At 36.3% G+C, this 15,974-nt stretch overlaps 1 protein-coding gene across 10 annotated transcripts in view; it reads right to left on the reverse strand.

Moving 5' to 3' along the window:
- NBEA (neurobeachin) overlaps positions 1–15,974 on the reverse strand; it is a 646,246-nt gene that overhangs the window by 446,975 nt on the left and 183,297 nt on the right. For all 10 annotated transcript variants that reach the window (XM_043891765.1, XM_043891767.1, XM_043891768.1 and 7 more), the window contains one exon: positions 742–850. In XM_043891765.1, the coding sequence (XP_043747700.1) occupies positions 742–850 (109 nt within the window). The remainder of the gene's footprint in view (positions 1–741; positions 851–15,974) is intronic.

The raw sequence follows: 15,974 nt of genomic DNA on the forward strand, positions 1-15,974 counted from the left end.
CTATAAATGTGTATCAAAAAGATACTGACTGAAAATTAAAAATAACCTACTGTTATTAAAATAATAAATATAGGGCACAAGCAACCCTGTCTTCACGCTCATACTTTTATTGAAACAAACACTTTGTTGTTTAAATACTCAAAGAAAAGGCCTAGGCACAACATAGGAAGACTGGCAAGTAATTGTACATGGATATGTTTTAAAACAAAGTTTTTTTTTTAAATAATAAATGACTTTTTATTTGCACTTGTGATTTCTTTAATACAAATTGCTACCAACAAATATGTAAAGATATGGCAGATTATGCATTTGATCAAAGCTCTTTGATTTAAGCACAAAACAGATTCAAATGGTTTAAGTTCTGTGCATAAGTTCCAAGAAGCTGCCTACTAATTTGTAGGCAGCCTTCTCTCTAATCAGAATCCTTTATTCTTTAGCTGCAGATGAGATAGGGCACAATCTGTTGTAAACAGGGCACTGCTGTAAAACCAGGATGAGAATCTTAAGATTGTTCTTGTTAGATTGACCTTCCCCAAGTGTCTTCCAGCACTGTAGTATGTTCTGCTGACCTCTTAATTTCATAAATTAACTTTCCTTTAAAACAAAGTTTTAAAAATGTAACTATGTGTTCATTATTTTTTAAGAATTACTACCTTTTTAGATGACCAACTACTACTTCAATCACATAGAGTTTCCACTGCATACGTTTAAAATTCTCATCACACATTTAAAAAGTTTTACCTCATAAAGGGTGTTGTATGTGGTGACAGTCACAGTGTTTGTATGCAACATCAGCCTTTCTCCAAGAAGAGTGAAAAGGCTGTGGGTATGCATGATTTCAACTTTTCTTCTGAAGAAAAAGGGGGAAAAACATAATACTATTAAACACACTGGATTTTCTAACCATATGACTTTATGATAAGTAGTAAAATCTATAAGCAGATACAGAATTACAGAAGTAGTTATGTTTACTAACTTTCATCTTCTAAAACAAATGACAGTTTATAGCATAGCTGCCTTCTAAATTACCAAGACTACTATTTAAACACTTCTCAAATCATCTGCACAAACTGAAATGTTAGGTATACAAATTACAAAATATTATATAAATGTTGACAGCTGTAATTTTCAACTTTCTAATAACTATTTATGAGTTATTTTATTATGCTAAATTATTGGTTTAACATACAGAGCACAGATTTTTCAAAACCTTTCTGTCCAAAATCTATGTAAAACTTTAATAACAAAATTTTTAAATTATGGTTAAAAATGAATACAAAGCAAATAATTTGGCAGCAGTAAAGGAAATTCATTACTGCCTGTATTTGTGGCTCATTTAACTGTTGGCTCATTTAACTGCTCCCCCAACAAACCCATACCTAGAATTTTTGTTGTTGCTCAGTTGCTAAGTGCTGTCCAACTCTTTGCAACCCCATGGACTGCAGCACAGCTTTATTAGAGACCTCCTGGAACACTTAGCTTGAGCCCAGGGAATTACTACTCACCTCTCATTCACATCACTTTCTTACAGGTCTGGATCTGGATCTTTTTGGCTCTAAACCCTCAGTATCTCATTTCTTACATTGATTTTCCTTGTTGTTTGGATTTGGCAACTATAACATAAACTGACTAGATAATCACCAAACTTTCGTTCCTTTTTTCCTGAGCCCAGAGCTGCTGTAATTCTAGTCTCTATTGCAGCTACATGTGGCCACTAGACTGAGTTCTAGTCAATGGAATTTGAGCAGAAAGTCTGTGGGTCATTTTTAGGTCTAGCCCACAGAAAAAAACTCTTCCCCATAGAAGCAACACAGAAGCTTTACAATAAGGACGAAGAGGTACCAGATGAAAGGAGCATCGCTTGAAGAAATCACCTACCGAGGATACCCACTTGGCTCTTAAGTTAATAAAAAAGAAACTACTAGTGTGCTAAGTTACTAAAACTTCACTGTCTGTTAACAGGAGCTTTCGCCATCTTAATCAATATAGAAATCAAATAACGAACCATTTATCTGGACACCACTCACCTGGAAATCCTCTCCTCCACAGTACACAACACAAAAGAGGCGGGACAGCTGTTCCCCTCACCCAATCCTCCTCAGCCCAGAAGGGAAAACAGCAGAATTACCTAAACCCAAGAGGCAGCTAGGGCAAGTGCCTAACGGCTATGTATATGTCAGGACAGATGGATGTTACAGGATTACCAAGGGGAAGACTTTGGTCTCTTCCAACTCAAGCCACACCTAAGGAAAGGAAGTCAGGCACTTTCATTTGTTCCTGGTCAGGAAAACAGAAATGCCAATATATATCCCTCGATATATCTTTTGACACACAGAACTGGTTGAATGAGGCTATCTGAACGTTAGGGCAGCCTCTTAACTGTGACACACAATTTCAGCTACTGGAGAAACGCACGCTCTCCTGATTGCCTCCTACAGTGTGAGTGCTTACACAGGGGCTTGACTCCAGCTCCTGGGGGACTTGACGAATACTGTGTTTACACCAGGGAAGAGATGAGACAGCTTCCTCTCGCAGTCTCCTTTTAAACAGTACTCACCAATAAATGCTGCTGCACAGCAGTCAACATAAAGCCAAACACGGCATTCATCATTTCAGGCACAAAGTGGGCGCACTGGCCCTGGAAATCACAGGATTCTGTTTCCCACAGGACAGCTAACGGAAGACCCAACTCTATGCATTCAGTTCAGAGAGTTTTCACTAGGGTATATATTCAGGGAACATGCTTAACTTTAAGACGGAAATAGACTTCAGGTTGTATGATACACGCTACATTTTTTAAGAAATTAGAAACCCCTCTTGGAATGTGACTGGAGAACTTTACTTTCCCATCAGCAATGCATGAGGATTGCATTGTGGCTCTGCTTCTATTCAAACCAAATTATCTTCTATTTTTCATTGTGATTTCTTTTTATACCCAGAGGTTATTTAGAAGTGTGCTATTTACTTCATTAATTTACTTCACAAACCTTGTGATGAAAACATTTTCTTGTGGTGAAATCGATTCTCTTAGAAACCTTCAAATATACAATACAATATTGTTAACTATAGTGACCATATGGTACACTTCATCCCCAGACCTCATTTATCTTACAACTGGAAGCTTGTACCTTTTGACCTCATCCACTCATTTCTCCTAGTCTCTACCCTGCAGGCTGTGGGAAGTGCCCCATCTGTTTATTTCTATGAGTTTGGTTTCTACAGATTCCACATACGAGTGAGATGGCAGAGTATTTGTCTTTCTCTGTCTGACTTATTTCACTTAGCATAGAGCCCTCAAGATCCATCAAAGTTGTGCCATATGCCAGGATAGCCTTATTTTTATGCCTGGGTAATATTACACTTTATAAATAAAAGAACAGGGAAATCTACAACCTAACTGTCCACGTTTTCTTTATCTATTCATCCACAGATGAACAGTTAGATTGTTTCCATGTTCTGGCTATTTGCAAAGAATGCTGTAATGAACATGAGGGTACAGAAATCTCTTTGAGATTCTGATTTTAATCCCATTGGATATAGATTCCCAAAAGTGACATCACTGGACCATATGGTAGTTCTACTTTTAATTTCTTGAAGAATCTCCATAAAGTTTTCCATAGTGGATGCACCGATTTATATTCACACCAACAGTGGACATGGATTGTTTTCTTTGTACCTCTTACCTTTTTGATAACAGTCATTCTAACAGGTATGGCTTAGATTTGCATTAGGAATATTGAGCACATTTTCTTGTACTGTTGTATGTCTTCCTTGGAAAAATGTCTATTCACATCTTCTATTTCTAAATTGGATTATTTGCTCCTAAGTTTATGAAGTCTTTATATATTTTATATATTAATATCTTATCAGTGATATGATTTGCAAACATTCCTCCCATTCAGTAGGTTTCTTTTTCATATTGTTGAATTTACTTTGCTGGACAGAAATTTGTTAGGTTGCTGTAATTGTTTATTTTTGCTTTTGTTGTCAAATCCGTAAAACCACTGCCAAGACTGACTTCAAGGAGCTTACCTCCTATGTTTTCTGGTGTAATGCTCAAGTCTTTAATCCATCTTGAGTTAATTTTTTTTTTCATTTTGAGTTAATTTTTATCTAATGTGTAAGACAGAATTGCAGTTTCATACTTTGGCAATTGGTTGTCCAGTTTACACAAACCTCTGCCCATAGTTCATCAGGCACTCTGTCTATCAGATCTAGTCCCTTAAAATGATTTCTCACGTTCACTGTATAATCAATCATAAGGGATTTGATTGAGGTCATAACTGAATGGTCTAGTGGTTTTCCCTACTTTCTTCCATTTAAGTCTGAATTTGGCAATAAGGAGTTCATGACCTGAGCCACAATCAGTTTCTGGTCTTGTTTTTGCTGACTGTACAGAGCTTCTCCATCTCAGTCTGCAAAGAAAATAATCAACCTGATTTTGGTGTTGGCCATTTGGTGATGTCTATGTGTAGAGTCTTCTCCTGTGTTGTTGGAAGAGGGTGTTGATCAAGACCATCACCAAGAAAAAAAAATGCAAAAAAGCTAAATGCCTGTCTGAGGAGGCCTTAAAAACAGCTGTGAAAAGAAGAGAAGTGAAAAGCAAAGGAGAAAAGGAAAGATATACCCACTTGAATGCAGAGTTCCAAAGAATAGCAAGGAGAGAAAAGAAAGCCTTCCTTAGTGATCAATGCAAAGAAATAGAGGAAAACAACAGAATGGGAAAGACTAGAGATCTCTTCAAGAAAATGAGAGATACCAAGGGAACACTTCATGCAAAGATGGGCTCAATAAAGGACAGAAATGGTATGGACCTAACAGAAGCAGAGGATATTAAGAAGAGGTGGCAAAAATACACAGAAGAACTGTACAAAAAAGATTTTCATGACCCAGATAATCACGATGGTGTGATCACTCACCTAGAGCCAGACATCCTGGAATGTGAAGTCAAGTGGGCCTTAGGAAGCATCGCTATGAACAAAGCTATTGGAGGTGATGGAATTCCAGTTGAGCTATTTCAAATCCTAAAAGATGATGCTGTGAAAATGCTGCATTCAATATGCCAGCAAATGTGGAAAACTCAGCAGTGGCCACAGGACTGGAAAAGGTCAGTTTTCATTCCAATACCAAAGAAAGGCAAAGCCAAAGAATGCTCAAACTACCACACAATTGCACTCATCTCACATGCTAGTAAATAATGCTCAAAATTCTCCAAGCCAGGCTTCAGCAATACATGAACCGTGAGCTTCCAGATGTTCAAGCTGGTTTTAGAAAGGGCAGAGGAACCAGAGATCAAAAAGTCAACATCCGCTGGATCATCAAAAAAGCAAGAGAGTTACAGAAAAACATGTATTTCTGTTTTATTGACTACGCCAAAGCCTTTGACTGTGTGGATCACAATAAACTGTGGAAAATTCTGAGAGAGATGGGCATACCAGACCACCTGACCTGCCTCTTGAGAAATCTGTACGCAGGTCAAGAAGCAACAGTTAGAACTGGACATGGAACAACGAACTGGTTCCAAATAGGAAAAGGAGTATGTCAAGGGCGTATATTGTCACCCTGCTTATTTAACTTACATGTGGAGTACATCATCAGAAACGCTGGGCTGGAGGAAGCACAAGCTGGAATCAAGATTGCCGGGAAAAATATTAATAACCTCAGATATGCAGATGACACCATCCTTATGGCAGAAAGTGAAGAAGAACTAAAGAGCCTCTTGATGAAAGTGAAAGAGGAGAGTGAAAAAGTTGGCTTAAAGCTCAACATTCAGAAAACTAAGATCATGGTATCCAGTCCCATCACTTCATGGCAAATAGATGGGGGAACAGTGGAGATAGTGTCTGATTTTATTTTGGGGGGCTCCAAAATCACTGCAGATGGTGACTGAAGCCATGAAATTAAAAGACACCTACTCCATGGAAGGAAAGTTATGACCAACCTAGACAGCATATTAAAAAGCAGAGACATTACTTTGCCAACAAACGTCTGTCTAGTCAAGGCTATGGTTTTTCCAGTAGTCATGTATGAATGTGAGAGTTGAACTATAAAGAAAGCTGAGCGCCAAAGAATTGATGCTTTTGAACTTTGGTGTTGGAGAAGACTCTTGCGAGTCCCTTGGACTGCAAGGAGATAAAACCAGTCAATCCTAAAGGAAATCAGTCCTGGAAATTCACTGGAAGGACTGATGTTGAAGCTGAAACTCCAATACTTTGGCCACCTGATGCAAAGAGTTGACTTATTTGAAAAAGACTCTGAGGTTGGGAAAGACGGAAGGCAGGCAGGAGGAGAAGGGGATGATAGAGGATGAGATGCTTGGATGGCATCACTGACTCAATGGACATGGGTTTGAGTAAACTTTGGGAGTTAGTGATGGACAGGGAGGCCTGGCGTGCTGCAGTCTATGGGGTTGCAAAGAGTCAGACACAAGTGAGTGACTGAAGTGAATTGAACTTGGTCCAGTTTTCCCATCATTTATTGCAGATAGTATTTTTTTCTCATTGTTATGTCTTGGCTCCTTTGTCAAGAAGTAGTGGTCATGTGTGTCAGTTTACGTCTGGACTATTTTGTTCCATTGACTTATGTGTCTGTGTTTCTGCTAAGACCATATGGTTTTGAAAACTGTGTAAGTTTGGGTTATAATCTAAAATCAGGAAATGTGATGCCTTCAGCTTTGCTCTTTCTCAAGACTGCTTCGGCTATTCAGTGTCTTCTGTGGTTCCATAAACATTTTAGAATTGTATGTCTATTTCTGTAAGAAAATGCCATTGTCATTTTGATAGCAATTGCATTCAATCTGTAGATCACTTTGGGTAGTATGTGCATTTTAACAAAACTGATTCTTCCAAACCATGAGCATGGTATATCTTTACCTTTGTCTGTGTCTTCTTCAATTTTTATTTTTTCCTTATCAATGTCATAGTTTTCAGTATATAGATCTTTCAATTTCCTTGGTTAAACTTATTCCTAGGTATTTTATTCTATGAAATCTTTCATTCTTTCTACACATACTTAACCTCCTTTCCTATTTGTCATCTTTGTTTCTAGGTACTCCTTACACGTATTTCTTCTAGTTCACCAATTCTTTCTTAAGTTACATATAATCTGTTTAACATGTCCATGGAGTTTTAAAGTTAGTACCTTTTCATTTCCAGAAGTTATTTTTGTTATTTGTTTAAAAGCTAAATAGCTTGTTTCAATATGATCTTGCTTCTTAAGAATTATAACTCCTATTATGTTTGATATGGCACATGAGAAAATGTTCCTTACTTTTGTGTACTGAGCTACACATCTGAAAGGAATTCTGTTATATTTTCCTCAACATATTTAAGTTTTTAGTGGTACAAAGTGTTTCAGGATATCTTTTTTGCCCATCTTGTTTCTTCTCCAATTATTCTTAGCAGTCCTGGTAAGTCTCCTATGCCTTTATATTTTCTCTCATTTTATGTTTTTGGTCCATGCTTTGAGATCTTCAGTTTACTAATTTGGGTGAATACAGAAAAATAATAATTTAAAGAGGCAGAATGTCACCTTTGGTAGTCTACTTGAATTTCAGATGCACTTCCAAAAAATAAAGTTGAAAGATTCCATCAGAGCTTCCACACTAGTTCTATTTCATTGAGTACATAACTTGATTCTCTCTTATCTCTTGTGTCCGTCTTTTATGCCCCTTCAAATGAGTTGTTATCTCCTGTTTTCACAATGTTGCACTCAGATCCCCCTGGTGTGAATTTTATACGAAGTCCCTGCGGTTGTTGTAAGGGAAAGATCCCTCTAAGCACACTGATCTGAAGTACGTAACTTATCATGGTGGAGGTCCTGAAGCCAGCATCCTAGCACTCCAATATCCTTTTACTTCCACAAGTTCAAGGACAAGGAAAATTCATCCCATCATTTCAGGTACCTCTTGCCATTCTGATGGTAACTTACACAGAAGTCAAAGTTAATATGCCTTGGAAGGGGAAGACAGAGGAGAGGAGAGAGAATGGAAGGCAGAGATCACTGAGATCAAGATTTGCTGCTTTTTAGTCTTTAACTTAGGCTGCTAACATACTTCATTAGCTGTTTGATCAGTACCATGGAAGAGAAAAAACCCTCACAGATTGGCATTTTTAGTCTACTGGTACTCCAGCAGAACATCAAGACTCATTTATACCTACCCAAGTACCTACAAAAGCCAACATTTTGGTAGAAGAGAGCCAAGCTTGGAGTTTAGAGTAGATGAGAAGAAAGCATTTTTTTTTTTTTTTAATTCTTTTAACTGCTGTATTCCCAGAATCTGCACCAGTACTTTTTACTAACAGACAATAAACTGGACTAATTTCAACTAGTCCAAAAAAGAAAGAAGCTATTAGGTAAACAACTGTCAACACATAACAGGCAATTGCTAGAATGAACAACTAACAGCATTTTGTTTCATTTAACTACCGATAGTGTACTTTTGAGTGAAACTATCTTTTAGAATTCATCCAGAAGCAACAGTGTTTGAAGTTTAAGACATTAGACAAACATACTTGGTTGAGAAACTTTTATTTCCACAGTAAATATCCAGTAACATGTGCTTTAAAAATTTTAAGCTAAAATTGTCATAGTCTTACTATGGTATAACATTGGGCATTTTGATCATCTAGTTGAACCATTTGTCAGATTCTGTCCCTGTAATTAAGCCATCTTCAAGAAGAACCAGTTTGGCTTTCTATTCAAGCACATATCAAAGAGAAGGTTACTCAATTTTCTGTGTCTTTATTTTGAAAATTCTTAAGATTTACAGAAAAGTTGAAAGGATACTACAGAGAGGTTCCTTATATTACTTACCCAGCTATCCCATATGTTAACATACCTAATCATGGTACATATGTCAAAACTAAGAATGAACACAGGTATAATATTATTAACTACAGACTTTATTTAAATTTCATCACGACTTATTTTTTTCTGTTCAGTATCTAATCCAGAATACCACTGTACATTTAGACCTTTCTGATCTTTACTAGGTTCTCATCCATTGTGTTTCATGTCTTTTAACAGTTTTGAAGAGTACTGGTCAAGTATTCTGAAGAATGTTACTCAACTGAGAGGCTTATAATTAGACTGAGGTTTTTTGTTTCTTAGAAGAATACCACAGAAATGAAGTGCCCTTATCATATCACATCAGGGAACATGCTATCAAAATGACATATGACTGGTGATGTTAATCTTATGCAATAGTGAAAAATTCAATCAGATTTCACTATTTTCTGGAAGTTAGCCAGTAAGTCCATCCCTCACTCAAGGAGAGGGGGTTTAAGTTCCACCGTCAAGCAGTGGGAGTAACTACATTTATTATTTGGAACAGACTTCTCAATTTTTATGAGAGACGCCAAACCTATCTCTAGTTCAGCTAACAAAGTATATGAATTATATTCTAAGCTGTGTCCTAGGTACTTACAGAAATCAAAAACTCAGTGCTAGTAGAGATGAGCCCACCTAAACTTCAGTTTAGTTTCCTCCACAGACACAATTTCACTTCACTATAGAATGATTCTCCCACACACAAATGAGATGCTGACTTTGGGTGATATCTTCTTTTTGAGCAGTTTTAAAGATATCTCTCTTAGGATTTTAGGTATATTAATTACGGCACCTATTTCCTGCTACTAATAGTGTTTTGTTTCAAATCCTGAAATGCTAGTGATGATTAGATTATAGTAGAAACATCTCATTTCTATTTGAATACCACTAGTGTTTCATATTTATATTTGGTGTCAGGTATGTAAGATATAAGGAAGAAGTAGTCCACTCTTATCAAAACTGCACTTTAAATAATTAACCTTTTGGTTAACTATTCAAATTAGCATGTAGCAATATGCTGTGAACTCTTTATATTTATTATATAGTATATATATTTAATGATAAAGGTCAGTGAGGGAAGTGGTATGATTTTATTCATTTATAGGGATAAAAACTGAGATTCAAAGATGTTTCTAAAACCACTCAGAAAACACACGGCTAAGGGAAGATCCAAACCTAGGCAGTCCAACTTGAGAGCCAATGAACTACATGTATATTATTAATCAATTTTCTCTATTAACTATCAAGCTGTATATGCTTTAAGTGTTTTTTTCTTTTTACTACTGAATTTAACTTCATAATCACATTGATAGGAATTATTTAAACTGTGTAGATAAGTACTTAAACCTAGTCCTGTTCCATCATTCTCCAATAGGTAACTCATTTTAACTAACCAGTCATTGATTCTACTTAATCCAATTCCATTAATAATGCAATTCCTGAAAGCTCAAGATTTTAAAGGTGCGTTTTACATTCAATGTTTGCAGTTTTTTAAACAATTTGTTCCTGAAAAAATTGTTTCTATAACTAACATTAATATGATTAAAATATTAACATAATCTATATATACCTTCATTTCTACCAACTCCCCATTAGAAACCACTGTTCTTGATTTATTTCTTATGAACTTGACTAGACTTTCTCACTGCAAATATAATAAGTACTATGTTCTCATGTTCTCTTCTTTAAACAAAAATAGCATCTATTGATAATACATATCCATCTTAACTATTTATTTTTAACCTTTTAACAATTTAGTTGTTGTATCTATATGTAGAGACTTATCTCACTGGTCTTATAACTACACAGTATTCCATTTAATAAATGAACTATAACTTATTTGTCAACAAATTCCCCCATTAATAGAAATTTAAGAGAGGAAAAAAGAAAAAAGGATCAAAAGAAATGAGGACAACCTCAGGGACCTCTGGGACAATGTGAAACGCCCCAACATTCGAATCATAGGAGTTCCAGAAGAAGAAGACAAAAAGAAAGGCCATGAGAAAATACTCGAGGAGATAATAGCTGAAAACTTCCCTAAAACGGGGAAGGAAATAGCCACCCAAGTCCAAGAAACCCAGAGAGGCCCAAACAGGATAAACCCAAGGCGAAACACCCCAAGACACATATTAATCAAATTAACAAAGATCAAACACAAAGAACAAATATTAAAAGCAGCAAGGGAGAAACAACAAATAACACACAAAGGGATTGCCATAAGGATAACAGCTGATCTATCAATAGAAACCCTCCAGGCCAGAAGGGAATGGCAGGATGTACTGAAAGTAATGAAAGAGAATAACCTACAACCTAGATTACTGTATCCAGCAAGGATCTCATTCAGATATGAAGGAGAATTCAAAAGTTTTACAGATAAGCAGAAGCTGAGAGAATTCAGCACCACCAAACCAGCTCTTCAACAAATGCTAAAGGATCTTCTCTAGACAGGAAATGCAGAAAGGCTGTATAAACGTGAACCCAAAACAAAAAGTAAATGCCAACGGGACCACACCTATCAATAATTACCCTAAATGTAAATGGGTTGAATGCCCCAACCGAAAGACAAAGATTGGCTGAATGGATACAAAAACAAGACCCCTATATATGCTGTCTACAAGAGACCCACCTCAAAACAAGAGACACATACAGACTAAAAGTGAAGGGCTGGAAAAAAATATTTCATGCAAACGGAGACCAAAAGAAAGCAGGAGTCGCAATACTCATATCAGATAAAATAGACTTTCAAATAAAGGATGTGAAAAGAGACAAAGAAGGACACTACATAATGATCAAAGGATCAATCCAAGAAGAAGATATAACAATTATAAATATATATGCACCCAACATAGCAGAACCGCAATATGTACGGCAAACACTAACGAGTATGAAAGAGGAAATTAAGAGTAACACAATAATAGTGGGAGACTTTAATACCCCACTCACAACTATGGATAGATCAACTAAACAGAAAATTAACAAGGAAACACAAACCTTAAATGACACAATGGACCAGCTAGACCTAACTGATATCTATAGGACATTTCACCCCAAAACAATCAACTTCACCTTTTTCTCAAGTGCACACGGAACCTTCTCCAGAATAGATCACATCCTGGGCCATAAATCTGGTCTTGGAAAATTCAAAAAAATTGAAATCATTCCAGTCATCTTTACTGACCACAGTGCAGTAAGATTAGATCTAAATTACAGGAAAAAAATTCTTAAAAATTCAAACATATGGAGGTTAAATAACACGCTTCTGAATAACCAACAAATCATAGAAGAAATCAAAAAAGAAATCAAAATATGTATAGAAATGAATGAAAATGAAAACACAACAACCCAAAACCTATGGGACACTGTAAAAGCAGTGCTAAGGGGAAGGTTCATAGCATTACAGGCTTACATCAAGAAACAAGAAAAAAGCCAAACAAATAACCTAACTCTACACCTAAAGCAATTAGAGAAGGAAGAAATGAAGAACCCCAGGGTTAGCAGAAGGAAAGAAATCTTAAAAATCAGGGCAGAAATAAATGCAAAAGAAACTAAAGAGACCATAGCAAAAATCAACAAAGCTAAAAGCTAGTTTTTTGAAAAAATAAACAAAATTGACAAACCATTAGCAAGACTCATTAAGAAACAAAGAGAGAAGAACCAAATTAACAAAATTAGAAATGAAAATGGAGAGATCACAACAGACAACACTGAAATACAAAGGATCATAAGAGACTACTACCAGCAGCTCTATGCCAATAAAATGGACAACTTGGATGAAATGGACAAATTCTTAGAAAAGTATAACTTTCCAAAACTGAACCAGGAAGAAATAGAAGATCTTAACAGACCCATCACAAGCAAGGAAATCGAAACTGTAATCAAAAATCTTCCAGCAAACAAAAGCCCAGGACCAGATGGCTTCACAGCTGAACTCTACCAAAAATTTAGAGAAGAGCTAACACCTATCTTACTCAAACTCTTCCAGAAAATTGCAGATGAAGGTAAGCTTCCAAACTCATTCTATGAGGCCACCATCACCCTAATTCCAAAACCAGACAAAGATGCCACAAAAAAAGAAAACTACAGGCCAATATCACTGATGAACATAGATGCAAAAATCCTTAACAAAATTCTAGCAAACAGAATCCAACAACATATTAAAAAAATCATACACCATAACCAAGTGGGCTTTATCCCAGGAATGCAAGGATTCTTTAATATCTGCAAATCAATCAATGTAATACACCACATTAACAAATTGAAAGATAAAAACCATATGATTATCTCAATAGATGCAGAGAAAGCCTTTGACAAAATTCAACACTCATTTATGATTAAAACTCTCCAAAAAGCAGGAATAGAAGGAACATACCTCAACATAATAAAAGCTATATATGACAAACCCACAGCAAGCATCACCCTCAATGGTGAAAAATTGAAAGCATTTCCCCTGAAATCAGGAACAAGACAAGGGTGCCCACTCTCACCACTACTGTTCAACATAGTGTTGGAAGTTTTGGCCACAGCAATCAGAGCAGAAAGAGAAGTAAAAGGAATCCACATAGGAAAAGAAGAAGTGAAACTCTCACTGTTTGCAGATGACATGATCCTCTACATAGAAAACCCTAAAGACTCTACCAGAAAATTACTAGAGCTAATCAATGAATATAGTAAAGTTGCAAGATATAAAATTAACACACAGAAATCCCTTGCATTCCTATATACTAACAATGAAAAAACAGAAAGAGAAATTAAGGAAACAATACCATTCACCATTGCAACAAAAAGAATAAAATACTTAGGAGTATATCTACCTAAAGAAACAAAAGACCTATACATAGAAAACTATAAAACACTGATGAAAGAAATCAAAGAGGACACAAACAGATGGAGAAACATCCCGTGTTCACGGATTGGAAGAATCAATATTGTCAAAATGGCTATTCTACCCAAAGCAATATATAGATTCAATGCAATCCCTATCAAGCTACCAACGGTATTTTTCACAGAACTAGACCAAAGAATTTCACAATTTGTATGGAAATACAAAAAACCTCGAATAGCCAAAGTAATCTTGAGAAAGAAGAATGGAACTGGAGGAATCAACCTGCCTGACTTCAGACTCTACTACAAAGCCACAGTCATCAAGACAGTGTGGTACTGGCACAAAGACAGAAATATAGACCAATGGAACAGAATAGAAAGCCCAGAGATAAATCCACGAACCTATGGACACCTTATCTTTGACAAAGGAGGCAAGGATATACAATGGAAAAAAGACAACCTCTTTAACAAGTGGTGCTGGGAAAACTGGTCAACCACTTGTCAAAGAATGAAACTAGAACACTTTCTAACACCATACACAAAAATAAACTCAAAATGGATTAAAGATCTAAATGTAAGACCAGAAACTATAAAACTCCTAGAGGAGAACATAGGCAAAACACTCTCCAACATAAATCACAGCAAGATCCTCTATGACCCACCTCCCAGCATATTGGAAATAAAAGCAAAACTAAACAAATGGGACCTAATTAAAATTAAAAGCTTTTGCACTACAAAGGAAACTATAAGTAAGGTGAAAAGACAGCCCTCAGATTGGGAGAAAATAATGGCAAATGAAGAAACAGACAAAGGATTAATCTCAAAAATATACAAGCAACTCCTGCAGCTCAATTCCAGAAAAATAAATGACCCAATCAAAAAATGGGCCAAAGAACTAAACAGACATTTCTCCAAAGAAGACATACAGATGGCTAACAAACACATGAAAAGATGCTCAACATCACTCATTATTAGAGAAATGCAAATCAAAACCACAATGAGATACCATTACACGCCAGTCAGGATGGCTGCTATCCAAAAGTCTACAAGCAATAAATGCTGGAGAGGGTGTGGAGAAAAGGGAACCCTCTTACAATGCTGGTGGGAATGCAAACTAGTACAGCCGCTATGGAAAACAGTGTGGAGATTTCTTTAAAAACTGGAATTAGAATTGCCATATGACCCAGCAATCCCACTTCTGGGCATACACACTGAGGAAACCAGATCTGAAAGAGACACGTGCACCCCAATGTTCATTGCAGCACTGTTTATAATAGCCAGGATATGGAAGCAACCTAGATGCCCATCAGCAGATGAATGGATAAGGAAGCTGTGGTACATATACACCATGGAATATTACTCAGCCATTAAAAAGAATTCATTTGAATCAGTCCTAATGAGATGGATCAAACTGGAGCCCCTTATACAGAGTGAAGTAAGCCAGAAAGATAAAGAACATTACAGCATACTAACACATATATATGGAATTTAGAAAGATGGTAATGATAACCCTATATGCAAAACAGGAAAAGAGACACAGATGTACAGAACAGACTTTTGAACTCTGTGGGAGAAGGTGAGGGCGGGATATTTCAAAAGAACAGCATGTATACTATCTATGGTGAAACAGATCACCAGCCCAGGTGGGATGCATGAGACAAGTGCTCGGGCCTGGTGCACTGGGAAGACCCAGAGGAATCGGGTGGAGAGGGAGATGGGAGGGGGGATCGGGATGGGGAATACGTGTAAATCTATGGCTGATTCATATCAATGTATGACAAAACCCACTGAAATGTTGTGAAGTAATTAGCCTCCAACTAATAAAAAAAAAAGAAAAAAAAAAAAAAGATTTCTCCTAACATTTACTATTATAAACAAAGAAAAAATGAATAACTCTGAATAGCTATCATTTCACATGCCTGCAACTGATGAGTTGTTAGGTTAAAAAGTACATGTATTTGTAATTTTGACAGACATCGATGAAAATAAAGTGCACTCCATATGGGGTTATACTAGTTTATGCTCTAGTTAGCAATGTGTAAGATGCTTGCTCTTCCCATGACCTTGCTAACAGAGAAGGATGCTGAATTTTGAGATTTCTATCCAGTTATTACATGAACAATGTGCTTAGTTTTAGATTATATCTCCCTTACTACAGGTAGAATTACATATATATATTCTACTAGAGGTAGAATTCACCTCCTTTCAAATATTGATGTGCCACATGTATTTGCCTCTATAAATTGTTCACTTACATATATCCTTGCCTATTTTTCTACTGTGTTGTCTTATCAATTTCTAGACAAAGCTCATCATGTAAGATT

This window comes from Cervus elaphus, chromosome 30, assembly GCF_910594005.1.
Source record: "Cervus elaphus chromosome 30, mCerEla1.1, whole genome shotgun sequence".
NCBI lineage: Eukaryota > Metazoa > Chordata > Mammalia > Artiodactyla > Cervidae > Cervus > Cervus elaphus.